This window comes from Engystomops pustulosus, chromosome 2, assembly GCF_040894005.1.
Source record: "Engystomops pustulosus chromosome 2, aEngPut4.maternal, whole genome shotgun sequence".
Classification (NCBI taxonomy): domain Eukaryota; kingdom Metazoa; phylum Chordata; class Amphibia; order Anura; family Leptodactylidae; genus Engystomops; species Engystomops pustulosus.
In genome coordinates this window covers 122,123,701-122,137,780 of record NC_092412.1, presented here as the reverse complement: position 1 = coordinate 122,137,780, position 14,080 = coordinate 122,123,701, and the positions used below count along the sequence as shown (strand labels likewise).

The window sequence follows — 14,080 nt, the reverse complement described above, 5'->3', positions numbered from 1 at the left end:
ATGCAAATGTGTTTTTCACCAATTTCACTGCAGTTTGAATTTTTTTCCCTGCTTCCCAGTACATGGCATGGAATATAAACTACCATCACTATGAAGTGCAATATGTTATGCAGAAAACAAACCGTCACACACCTCTTTACATGTAAAAATAAAAAAGTTGTAGATTTTTGATTGTGGGGAGAGAAAAATAAAAATGAAAAAAAAAATGGCAAGGTCCTTAAAGGGTTATACAGAATTGTGGAAGGGGAGTGGAGCCGTCCTTATGTCTCTGCACACACCACCCATGGTAGGAATAATGATATACAACAATGATATATATGACGCTGTACTGTACTAACAATTAGATGGGCAATGTGTTACACAGGGATGGGTCCAGCAGATCTAAGTGGTCGATGTTCTACCACCGTCCATGTAATGCATATTACATCATGGTTTGTGTCACTGTCTCTCCACAGAGAATTCTGCATGTGTCTGGGTACATATCACCCGCCCAGTATTCGTCACCGGCTTATGCCATGACTAAACATCACACATCTGCTGCGTCACGCTCTGACCTTCAAACTAGAGAGCGAGCAGACATTTTCTAGAAGCTTTACGTGCCGGGTTACAGGCGGCGCTTACATGGCGTAATGCGACGTGGGGCGTGGCTACGCTGGACGTCAGAAGTGATATAAGCGCACGGGACAGGTCGTGACGCAATCACATAGAAATTACTGTGGTGAAGGACACGCAGAGAACCAGAGGTCGCAATCATGCCAAGGGGAAGCCGCAGCCGAACTTCACGGGTGGCACCGCCAGCCAGGTACAGTGTGAGGCTAGTGGTACTGTAATCTGGGAGACCAGACAAGGGCGGCCATGTTTCTTGCTGGAGAGTCATAGCGGGGCTCCTCTAGTGTGTCACGTGCAGGCGTACAGTGCTCTCTGCTCTCAGACACTCATCGCTTGGGAACTTTGGGCCGAGCATCATTAGTTAGACCTGGATATTTTGGGGTGAAGTCACAAATGGCGTTCTATATGCATATTTCCATACCATAATTTTGACTCTGTAAAAAACAAACTAAAATGTGGCTAAAACGTGATTTTATTCTCTTCTGGGGGTCCTAGATACATAGTTGATATAGACTGGTGAACTTTACAGTATAACTTACTTGACAAAAATGAGTTTTAGCACAGCTGGAGAGCTGGCAGCCATTCTAAGGAAACCTGTATCATGCTGCTGGCTCCCTCCTATTCTGATATATAGGGGTAATAGATGTGTGATCTGTAATATCCTGTTTTTCCTGAAGTGGGCGTGGCATCAGCTAGGGGCAGTGATGCCAATAGCACTCGGGGCATTCACGTGAACGTGCACAAACAGCTCAGCCAATCAGGATACAGAATCAGTGTTGCATCTTGTACAGAGGAGACACAGAGCACTGGAGCTCTGCATCATTCTGGAATCAACTACATCAAAGAAAGATCACTCAATACATGTCCACCTACTCTATAAAAACCTACATAGGAATAATAATATGAACACACACAGTAAAACCTCTCCAGCTCTGAGAGGACCCCCTCCTTTAAAGACCACATCCACCCAGCCTCCTCTCCACTGTCTAGATACGCATTCCCATGGCAACCAACCAAACAATGGCAAGCAGGCGCCTAAGGTAACAACCATGCCCACCGTACCATAGCGATGTATGGGGGACGTATAACAGCTGTATATACGCCCCCCATACATTCGTGTGAATATAGCCTAAATGTTAGGAAGCGAATACTGTCATGACCATGAATGCTGGATGTTTCAATATCCTGATGATGATCCTGATGAGAGAGAAGTTCTCTGTCCCACACTAATAACTTTATTCACATTAAGAGGTGAAGATGAAGAGCAGATTCTTCTGTATTTTAGGTTTATGGCAGCCATACATGGTTGTGTAAAAGCGGCTTTAGTTATATGCAGTCTATTGAAAACTTCTCTATAATACCACTCCAGCGAGCAATGAGGCTGCGTTCACACATTCTTCTTGAATTGTGCTTTACACGCAATTACATGCAAAACACATGTTTATCATTTAAGTGTAAAATTGTTCAAGTTGCTTATGGCAACCAATCAGAACTATGCTTTCATTTAGAACAGTTTTCCTCTGAGAAATCTCCCCCATGGTGCTCATTACCGATAGTTTCAGTTGACACACACATGCAATCAGGACAATCTCCTCCCTATTCCCATTGAATGCAATTCAACCTGAACATGTACATGCAGCAAGGGATAAAGAGGCCTTCATAAAAGTTGTAGAGCTCTGATTTCTTCTTCAGTTCTCCAGCAATTTTATAACTTATAATTTTACAGAGCTATAATGTATGATGAAATGCAACATGAATCACAAGTGCTCAACCTGCTATATCTGGCTATAAACAACATCTTGCATGTTTGCCTGTTGTGCAAGTGTCCATTGACTTAAATGACCTTTAGATCAGCTGGTACAGCAAGAAGACTTACCTAATCATTTATTTGGATGGGTTAGGTACACAAGTGTGGCAGATTTACTAACATGATCTTAAACTTAGTCTTCTACTGCTCCGGATTTATTATTGTGCCTTATGCTGGATAAACCTGTTTGGTGCCTTACACAGTTAATAAATGTGGCACTTTATGCTCCAGATTGTGTTGCTCACAGTAAATAAGCCAGCATTCTGCTTAGTAGATGTTGTAAAATGTGTTCCGGTAGTAATTGGCGCAAAAATGGTGATTGAGAAAGATGTGTAAATTTACTACAATGCCTCATGCACAAATTTTGGCTGCTCACAATTATAGAGCAGTATAGAGCACTCAGTTCATATGAGCATAAGTGGGTGAGTGGTGCTCACGCGCTAATACCCACCTGCGCATTACAGGCCATATTGCACACAAGGTTCAGTGTACGAGCCCTAAGGAAGAAATATGAAACAGGCTTTCTGTATACAGCATATATTCTGATATTTTTATTTGATGTGGTGTTTTGTTTTGTTTTTTCCAATAGCCGGGCCCCAGTAATGAGGTCTGCACCCCCGCCGGCTTCACACCCACCTGCCCCTGCTGCAGCTGCTCCTTCTGCCCTAGGACCAGCAGCAGCCCCTAGACAACCAGGTCTAATGGCCCAAATGGCAACCACAGCTGCTGGTGTAGCAGTTGGTTCAGCTGTAGGGCACACCATAGGACATGCCATCACTGGAGGCTTTGGAGGTGGAAGTAGTTCTGAACCTGCAAGGGCAGACATCACTTATCAGGTAACACTTGTACATTACTTTTGTGGAGTGGTTTAGAAAGAATGAATTTTGATTCCGGGGATATCAGTCAGTCTCCGCCATATGGGCAGAGAGGGGGTATTAAAATGCTTGGTGTTGGTTTCACCATTCTGACAGCGACCACGCCCTTATCTCTGGAGATGCAGGCGGTCCCCTACTTAAGAACACTCTACTTAAGACGACCCCTTGTTACAAATGGACCTCTGGATATTGTTAAATTACTGTACTTAAGCCTTAGGCTACAATAAACTAATAGTTATCTGCAATGACGCTTAATTATTAATCCTAGTTCTTATGACAATCCAACATTTTTAAAATCCAAGTGTCACAGACATCAAAAAAATTTGGGCTGGTGTTACAATTCTAAAATATACAGTTCCGACTAGCATACAAATTCAACTTAAAGGGGTTTTCCCTCGAAGAAATTTTAGGCTCTATCCAATGGATAGGGCCTAACTTTTCTTTGTAGGAAAACCCCTTTAAGGACAACCCTACAGAACCTAGCTTGTTCGTAACCTGGGGCCTGCCTGTATATTCAGAGGCTGGGGCCAGTATCAAGCACTAGCACACAGAGCATCTGTTCATTTTTTTTATTTATTTATTTTTTACATTGTGACACTTATTAATTCATACTGTGAAGGACCTTAATATAGTGGTGCAGAGTTTCCTGAATGTAGTCCAGTCTGTGCTATAATGTAAGTTATAGTGTTAGATTTAGATTTAATCATGCCATTTTGGCATGGCAGTAGCAAAAACTTTAGTTTTGAAATTAGACAGACCCTTTTCGTGTCTGTGTATATTAGATTGGTGAGTTTACGCTCCCCTTGTTTTCTGAGTTCCTTCCATTTTGTTGTCCTCTTAACCGTGTCATTTTATTTAGGAACCTGCCGCTCCTCAGCCAGCGTACCAACAGCAGCAGTCTCAGTACACACCATGCCAGTATGAGCTTAAACAGTTTTTGGAATGTGCCCAGAACCAGAATGACCTGAAGCTTTGTGAGGGATTCTCAGAGGTGCTCAAGCAGTGCCGGTTTGCAAATGGTGAGACAAACTGTAAAAACTAGAAATACTAAATATTTTCTCCTTGTATCCTCTTCACTTTCATGGACTTACTTGGTTGTTCAAAATATGTTAAAGTATGTATATCATTTTAAATAATTCTGGAACATCTTTTTGATAACCCTTGGGTTCTTCAGTTTGTTTTACCGCATTGAAATTTTTTAGTCAGCTGTTTAATCAGCCATGGACAGTATCAGACAGTGCTGCCACACTACCCAACTTGTGTGGTGGCATTATCCAGAAAATTATGTTTGAAGTTGTGTAAAATGGTTGTGTAAAGCCGAGGAGAAGAGTTTAACACTGAAGTCAAGCTGGAGAGCATGACAATGCCAAGGTCATGCATCAGACTTCAGGAGGTCTCTTGATGCAGGACCGTTAATTACAATCAAGGGGACTTTTTGATCATGAGAGAGCATGACTTCCGTGTTAAAATCTCTGCCTCCTTGACTTCACACAACCAATTTACATCTCACTTAACACCTTGCCGACCGAGGACGAACTATATCGTCCTCGCGCGGCAATGGGTGTATGGAGAGAGCTCACGAGCTGAGCTCTCTCCATACACAGCGGGTAACGGCTGTATAAAACAGCCAACACCTGCCTGTCACTGCTGGCACCGATCGCGGCAGTTAACCTGGCACCGATCGCGGCAGTTAACCTGTTAACCGCGACCGCGGCACATAACATACAGTTATATGGGCGCCGCCATCTTGGATGGACGATCGCCGCCCCCTGGAATGTCATCGGAGGGCGGCGATCGGTTGCTATGGCAGCCTAGAGTCTCATTGAGACTCTTAGGCTTGCCATGTGCAATGAGTTATAATAGCCAGCAGAGGGCAGACTATTAAAAATCATTGTAAAATTGCTATATACTGCAATACAGTATTGTAGTATATAGTATTAGCAATCAGACCCTGCAGGGTTAAATTACCCTGGAGGATCTTAAATAATGGTTTAAAAAAATATGAAAAAACAGTAAAAAAAGTAAGTTTAAATCACCCCCCTTTCCCTAGAACTGATATAAATAAACAGTAAAAATCATAAACAGTTTAGGTATCATCGCGTCCCAAAATGTCCGATCTATCAAAATATATTAGCGAATTTTTCCGGCGTTTAACCCCGTAACGGAAATTGGCGCCCAAAGTCGAAAATGTCACTTTTTTGCCATTTTGAAAAATATTAAAAATTCTATAAAAAGTGATCAAAAACGCATACAGTCCTCAAAATTATAACAATAAAAACGTCATCAAAAGTCGCAAAAAATGACACCACCCACAGCTCCGTGCACTGAAGTTTGAAAAAGTTATTAGTGCCAGAACATGGCAAAATGAAGATTTTTTTTTTGTACAGAAGGTTTTAATTTTTTTAAAATGTATAAAAACATTATAAAACCTGTACAAATTTGGTATCCTCGTGATCGTACAGAACCAAAGAATAAAATAGACATGTGATTTGGGGCGCTCGGTGAAATCCAAGCCCACAAGAAAACGGCGCAAATGCGGTTTTTCATCATTTTCACTACATTCTGAAATTTTTTCCCGCTTTCCAGTACATGGCATGGAATAATAAATACCATCACTATGAAGTGCAATTTGTTACACAGAAAACAAGCCCAAACAGAGCTCTTTACATGGAGAAATAAAAAAGTTACAGATTTTTGAAGGTGGGGAGTGAAAAATGAAAATGCAAAGACGAAAAAGGGCCACGTCCCTAAGGGGTTAAAAATAGACTTTCTCAATGACTCCACTATACTGGGTCATGAAAGAAACATGATCTGAAAGGTGTTCCGCTGCTTGACAACATACTTGTAGTGGTTCATTAGTTCAATTTCTGCTGAGAGGTTCCCATTAACCCAAGGTTGTCTGACCCTATCATACACTATATTAAACTGTAGTATGGCAGTATATAGGGATCTTACACATCTATTATACTGTGCCACTGGCACATTACAACAGATCTTCTGAAATTTTATAGCCTTGGGGACTTATAAAGTCTGCTCTGTGGTGGTCTTCAGTACTGTTGGTCTGCTCTGTGGTGATCTCCAGTACTGTATGAAGGCCACAAAACTTTAGTTTAGGAAGGTCCATATTGTTAGGCCTTAGCACACACTAACTCGAACTGCATTTACTCGTGCAATGGTGTGTTTAACAATCTACATGTGTAAATACCTGTATTTATTGATGTTTTATTTGTTATAGGTTTATAATGGACATTTGCTTCAACAGAAGAATGTGTTGTTCTTAAATAGAATATTCTAGGCCTGAGGTCTTCGAGACGACCAAGACGCTGCACACAGTTGTCAAGTGCAATGTGTGAACGCTTCTTTTTACTGTTGGGTAGATATGAACTCCACATGAAAGATTGGTATGAAAGAAAGCAAGATCTATGGAAGGATAAATGTCTGATGTTGTAATTTTTTTTTCTATTTAAATAAACCATTTCCAAATCTGGATTAACCTGTGTCCTTTTTTCGTAGTGATTACAATAAGTGCAAATAAAAAAACATAAATAGTAAGTCCATGCACAACTACCGTCTGAGGGCTTACCTTTTGCCAGAAAAGTTTTGTTTTGAAGGTTATCTAACAATTTATATAATGCAAATCTGCCATACTTTTTTGGGAGGATTTTATATTTATGACATAAAACCAGCAAATCTTAGTCTTTTTTTCATGCATCAATGAAAGGGCGCAGAGCAGCAACATTGTTGTGCTTTGTTTCACAGAGAGCGATACGTGCAATGTCACTCTTATAAGCTCTTGCATCAGCATCGTAGTCACTGTTACAAATCAGTCTGGGTATCTTTCACAGCTGCTGCTGTGGGGATGTATAGATACGAATGGTGAAGACACCACTTTCCCCAGCACCACGACGGCACCAACCAGAGAGAGGGATCCACCCCCAGGGACAGGAAACCTGAGCATAAAAAAACATGCGCTTCCTATCTTGCCTCACCTCACAGAGCACATGGTTACTCTTCAGTTATCTTGGAAGGTCTGATGAACCACATGCTGCTTTTATAAAGCATTGCTTGGACCAAAAGTGAGTTCCCATCAACATTGATCATTTGGAAACTCAAAATTACGAGATGTAGTAAAACACTTGTTATATGGGCTATGCCTGCAAACTTGTTAGGTTTTAAACAACTCAGGGTTGGCATATTGCAGTTCGGTAACTGAGATGTGCAGTTTCCTAACTTAATTCAAACTGCTCTCACCAACCTTGTACATCTACATACAATAGGATATAAAAGGTTTATTCATATAACACATTGTGGTTGCAGGGCCATTGGACACATTAACATTTGACTTTGCATTAGCTGAGAAAATGGACTTTGTGTCAGTGCACTGAAAGATGGGAATCCCCGCTAAAGGCAGGCTCACGAAGCCTGACTAGGAGTCTCCCCCCAACCTCAGACCTGGAGTTGTGAGGCCAAAATAGGGAACTGGTAATATGATTGATACCATAATCTTTGCTGCCAGCAATTGTATCACCTGAGGTATAGAGTATGCGTGAATCCTTGCTGGGAATAGTTCCACAGATACAGGTTAATGTGAATGATGCTATATTCCTTGCTGTTAAGTGGTTCCACAAATACCCAAGGTAATGTGAATAATTACATAATCCTTGCTGTGAATAGTTTCCACAGATACACAAAGGAATGTGAGTGATCCAGGCTGTGAGCAGTGGCTCCACAAATACTCAAGGTAATGTGAACGATTACATAATCCAGGCTGTGAACAGTTTTTCCACAGATACACAAGGTAATGTGAATGACAACATAAAACTGGCTGTGAGCGGTGGCTCCCAAGTACCCACAAGATAATGGGATTATGCCAAAAAACTTGAAAGAAACAGTAGTTTCACAGGTAAGCAAGTTATGTGAATGATGCCAGAGTCCTTGCTGGAAGCAGCTGTTCCACAGGTATGCAAGTTAGGGCTCATTCACACTGACGTTCGTAGGGCCGTACATGCACACGTGTGGCACCGATCCGGGCCGCACACCGCAAAAAGATAGAGAAAGCTCTATCTTTAGGCGGATGTGCGGCCATGTGCCGCTATTTCCTATGGAGGGAGGAGGGGTCACCTCCAGCACACTGCGGTATCTTTGCACGGAGGGCATACCGCGTGTGAATTTACCCTTGGTGTGTATGGTATCAGAATCCTTGCTCCAAGCGGTTGCTCTACAGGGGAGCAAGATATGATGAATTGGGGTAGGATATGCTCCTTGCATTGTGTGTTTTGCTGATACAGCAGACTCCCAATATCCATGTGTACCCAGACTTGAGTAGTTTTTCCCAATGAGATATGATTCCCTGATGGTTGTCTGCTTATTCGTATAAGCCCAACAGTCTGCCTCCCTTCAAGGTCACAAAGATAGAGCAAGTCAGATTAATAATGATGATGGTCTTTGGCGTAGCATCCCCCTATTCAGTGTCTCTTTTCATGTCCTGCAGATTTAAGTAATATTTTGCAGATTCTAAACAAACGGAGCCTAACAGACTCTGTCAGCGCTTCCCCTCAGACCTGGCAAAACATTTGAAAGTCCAGTAGCACCAAAAAAATAGCAAAAAGCTTTGTTGGTCTTGACACACCAGGCAGATATAGTACACTGCACCCCATTATTTACTTTTCTGACTTGGTACCAATATTTTTATCTCCCTTGGAGTTCTATGATATGATGCGTGCAGGTGCACAAGTCCCTATGATGTCAGGGAGCCATTCACCTATCACAAGGGTGGAGAACCTATGGCAGTGGTGCCAGAGGCGGCACTCTGAACCCTTTCTGTGGGCACCCAGACCATCTCCCAAGAACTCAAAGAACCTAACTGCAGAATCTTACAATGATAGATGAATTTGCCCTCCACCCTTCAACTGCGTTGGTTTCCTGGGGAGGCTGAAGGATTGAAAGTTGTCACTGAACAAAGAGAAATACATTACTGCTTAAATTGCTGTGCTGGCACTTTGCAATAAATAGGTGGCTTTTGGTTGAAGTTTGGGCACTAAGGCTCTAAAAGGTTTGCCATCACTGACCTATCATATACCCACATAATACTAAACCACCTCTTTCCTTCAACCCAAACCGCGCCAATTTTTGGCGCACGCTCAGATTCTGGATAGTCATCTGGAACAATGGAAGCGATGACCCTGATGTTTCCATTCATGTCCAGTCATTCCTCTGTGTGATAGGGAAGTTATCTGCCATTGGGGCAAAGCAGTCCCTTCTCATAGCAAGGTTTAAAATGGATATAGTATAACCCAGTTTTTATCTACTACTTACCAGGTCTTAGTTTAGTTTTTAAGACCACTACAACTTGTTTTCTGCAAGTATGGTACAGGCTGTCATTTTCACTAGACAGTCTAGGGGTCAGTCCTCTGGAATCTAAACAAGATGCTGTCAGGATTCTAAAAGAGGTTCTTATAGTTATTATATGTACTGTCTTCTTAAGGTGTACCTAGGTAGAAGGTACAGTTTTTCAGAGAATCTGGAGTCGGTCAAAAGCAGTCAGTCTCAAAGTTCTGAAGATTATAACAATCAGGGAACAAACAAGGAGTAAATTGTCAGAGGATCATACAATGTAAAGGAAAATGCTCTGTAACCCGTTCCTTAGGAACATCTTAAATAAATAGAAGACTGACAGAGTCTTCTCAGATGTAATTAGAGATGAGCGAGCACTAAAATGCTTGAGTGCTCGTTATTCGAGACAAACTTTTCCTGATGCTTGAGTGCTCGTCTCGAATAACGAGCCCCATTGAAGTCAATGGGAGACTCGAGCATTTTTCAAAGGGACCATGGTTTGGGAATAAAATGTGTTATTTAATTGAAAAAGAATGTCTTCTGATAAGTTAGCAGATGTATACTAACATCTGCAATCTATTCTTCACTTTTCCGCGCGTATATTATCTCCCGACAAGTTAGCAGATGTGAAGAACAGTGAAGAATAGAATAAAAACAGTGAACACAAGATCATTTAAGTGAAAAACACAGTGAAGAATAGATTGCAGATGTTCGGCACATCTGCTTACTTGTCGGGAGATACGCTGTCCCGGGATCCGCTCCTCTTCTTCCACTGAAGTCTCCCCGATGTCTCCGTGCTGCTGTGCCCCCGATGTCTCCGTGCTGCTGTGCCCCCGATGTGTGCTGCTGTGCCCACGATGTGTGCTGTGTGCCCCCGATGTCTCCATGCTGCTGTGCCCCCGATGTGTGCTGCTGTGCCCACGATGTCTCCATGCTGCTGTGCACCCGATGTGTGCTGCTGTGCCCCCGATGTCTCCGTGCTGCTGTGCCCCCGATGTCTCCGTGCTGCTGTGCCCACGATGTCTCCGTGATGCTGTGCCCACGGTGTCTCCGTGCTGCTGTGCCTCCGGTGTCTCCGTGCTGCTGTGCCCCCGGTGTCTCTGTGCTGCTCCCCGTGTTCTTCAATGTGTTCTTCACATGCTATTTTGTTCCGCGCGTATATCTCCCGACAAGTAAGCAGATGTGCCGAACATCTGTAATCTATTCTTCACTGTTTTTCACTGTGTTTTTCACTTAAATGATCCTGTGTTCACTGTGTTCACTGTTTTTATTCTATTCTTCACTGTTCTTCACTTTGTATTTTTAATTAAATGCTCGATCTCGAGCAGGGGAAATACTCGTCCGAGCAACGAGCCGTTTCGAGTACCTTAATACTCGAACGAGCATCAAGCTCGGACGAGTATGCTCGCTCATCTCTAGATGTAATCATATGTAAATCTCAGATTGATTTGGAACATTCTAATATTCTCTAGTATCATTTGTTTCCTCTGGGTTAAAAAAAAAAACCTTCAGCTTTCTGGTTAGTAAGTTATGGGGGCTAAAGTGTATATTGCTTTTTAATCAGCAGTGTGGTTAGGCTCTGAGTCATACTCACAATATACAGTTCGCCAGTCTTAATCTCTTAACATCAGTATAGTGTGACCAACAGAACGTTATTTGGTCATAGACTCCTTGCAGTTAGGGCTCTGCTCATGCTATGTGACTAACCCCCATATATCTCACAGAGGGTTAGCACCAACTGGTCTATGATTCGTATATATGAACATTAGTGTGACGTCTTGTTGATTCTATGAAGCATGATTCTTTGCTAAGAGTGCGAACAGGTAAATACCTTAGACCTTGCTACCCCTAAATAATCCTTTATACTGGTGATCCAGTGGAGTCTGCCACCTCCTCGGTCACGCTATATTTACGTCCCAGCGACCTTAGATCGCATACAGGGCGACAATGTGATATATCACTAGTGAGTGAATACTCCTCTTTGACCCATTGAGCCTACTCCACTGTGTTTTTAATATTTTTCCTAGAGTACTTTGTAGCTTTGCTACCATACATCTTTTTGGATGGCAGCTTTGTGTCTTTCTGGTAAGTAAGTTGACATGAAATCCAGAGGCAATTAGGTCATAAAGTCTCCACATTAGGTCCCACAGTAGGATGCCCCTGCTCGCAAAGTATTGGCCAAATCTTGGGGCTTCGGAAGTATTTTTGATCTGGCCTCCACTATCTTTCATTGGTCATACAGAATATTTTTTATGTTCCTTGGCACCAATTCAAAATCTGAAGGGGAAGAAGGCTTTCATAACCTAGAGGCCAGGTGTTCCGTTATAATATATCTTAAGATTATGTGTATTGCGTAAAGGCAAATAATCAGCCTTACTCGGTGGTCTAGACCTTTATAAAGAGTAGAATTTGACCTATGTAGTAGCTGAGGAGTCTGCCCCAGAAATTATCCGTGCCCTTTCTACCCGAGCACTTGCCACATCTTGGGCATAATTTAGACATGCATCCTTAGACCAGATCTGTCATGCTGCATGCGGATTTACCCCCCACACTTTCTTTAAACACTATCGGTTAAATGTGGTGAGTACTCTTCAACTCTTTTGAGAGCAAATCGCTCTCCTCTATTATCCCTCCCTAAATATTTCTCTCTGAAAATCTCTCTGGTTGGTGCCGTCGTGGTGCTGGGGAAAACAGTTACAGTTACTTACCGCTAATGATGTTTCCTCAAACCACGACGGCACCTGGTATATATTCCCACCCTGGTGATTTTTCCTACCTTTTTATTGGTGGTAGTTCATGGGTATAATTAATTAATTAATCAAAAATAAATAATAATAATTTTGGGCGTCAAAATTATGATTACATGGAAATGTTTTTTCTGATGTACTAATAAGGTTCTTCAAGTAGAGAGATGGATACAGGTAATAGGGTTTTTGGGGAGATAAGAATCGTCCCTAAATATACACCGGGGCCAAATATGGGACTCTCTGTACGGTAACCCTATCTAATAACACACTTCGTCATATAAGTCCTTAATAGCCAATATTGAAAACAACTGTACCCCTCAGGCCAAGGGGAGAAAGGAGGACCGACTAACAAGGTGCATATGAAACTGAAAAATCTTTATTGGTAACATTTTACACCTAAAAACACAGAAAAATCATGAGTGGTGGAGTACAGAAAGAGAAAGGGGCAAACCAATCTGGACAGAATGGAGTAAAGTATAAATAACATAGGAACATAAATAGGAGACTAGTCAAATGCATGTGAAGTGGCTACTAGTAGATAATGTTTGTAGTCTACCCTATAATGGTTGGAAAGGGGAGTATGCGCTCTTGCCGGGCCGTTGTGATGTTAAGGTTCCAATGTCCAGAGAGGACCGCGTCCCCGACATACGTTTCGGCTCGGAATGAGCCTTCGTCTGGGGATGGCGTCTACTTGCACATTCCCAGTTAAAGTTACAAACACATAAATGAAAACACATGTGGGATAAGTGCCATATGGCATATATAAAATATACAATAGAGTGGCATGTGCATGTGGTCAACACATATAAATGCATATTATACAAAAATTATTAACATGTAAATACCTCATATAATATGTATATATACAAATGCCATATTCATAAAGTACATACATTGTAAATGGCGTTTATGTATATGAGAACGAATAATGTTTAAAAGGATATAAACATTGTACACCTAATATGATCGACAAGAATTGATTGTCTATGCAAAATATTAACCATGGGGTGATACAATTTTGACCTATAAAATTAGTACAGAATGTTATACATAAAATAATACCGTTTTTCCTATAAGGCTAGTGCCTTGCATTATAAGGCTAATACCTCGCAGTTGGTATAACAGTTAATGCATACAATAAATATAATAAGGTGTGTAGACAAAAATATGTTGGTGAAGAAGGTGAGGAGCAAAGGTAAGGAAGGGGTGTGAGAAGTGAGAAAGTGAGGAGGTGATAGTGAAGGGAATATAAAATCGTGTGGGATTAATTTCGAAATCAAATTATTGAACACTGGTGTGAAATACATTGCAATGCGTAGAAATATAAAATTAAAGGAATATGCAGTCCGTGATGCATAGTGCATAAAAATGCACAGAGTAAACATATCAGCAGACCTAGAGATTGTAAAAAAAGAAAAAATGTTAGTGTAAAGGATGAGGTTGAACTTCACATAATTGGGTCGGTCCTGGTTGATCACGGGCTTATATTAAACGGTCATCCTAGCTTCAAAGCTCATTGTCCATTGTAAAACATATTGAATCGGAAGTAGTGGGAGGGTTCACTGAAAAAATAAGAATCAACAGACAAAGACAGTTAAAAACCAAATAATTAAAAACTGGTGTTATTAAGACGCCAGTGTGTGAATGTATAGCACGAAAACAGCTCAGGTGAATGGATAGTTGAAAATTGAAAGGGATTGAGGATGGGG

At 41.6% G+C, this 14,080-nt stretch overlaps 1 protein-coding gene across 1 annotated transcript; it reads left to right on the top strand.

Moving 5' to 3' along the window:
* The first annotated feature begins 644 nt into the window (after nucleotides 1–644).
* Nucleotides 645–6,780, top strand: CHCHD2 (coiled-coil-helix-coiled-coil-helix domain containing 2). The gene is made up of 4 exons (XM_072136225.1): nucleotides 645–802; nucleotides 3,006–3,252; nucleotides 4,151–4,310; nucleotides 6,527–6,780. Exons 1-4 carry the CDS (start codon nucleotides 753–755, stop codon nucleotides 6,532–6,534), a joined length of 465 nt encoding a protein of 154 aa, XP_071992326.1. The 5' UTR covers nucleotides 645–752; the 3' UTR covers nucleotides 6,535–6,780.
* The last annotated feature ends 7,300 nt before the right edge of the window (nucleotides 6,781–14,080 follow it).

Excerpts from the sequence above, each read along its gene's own strand:
- CHCHD2 (XM_072136225.1), top strand. The coding sequence starts at position 753 with ATGCCAAGGGGAAGCCGCAGCCGAACTTCACGGGTGGCACCGCCAGCC. Across the intron at positions 803-3,005 it reads CGGGTGGCACCGCCAGCCAG|CCGGGCCCCAGTAATGAGGT; the intron begins GTACAGTGTGAG and ends TTTTTCCAATAG. Across the intron at positions 3,253-4,150 it reads GGGCAGACATCACTTATCAG|GAACCTGCCGCTCCTCAGCC; the intron begins GTAACACTTGTA and ends CATTTTATTTAG.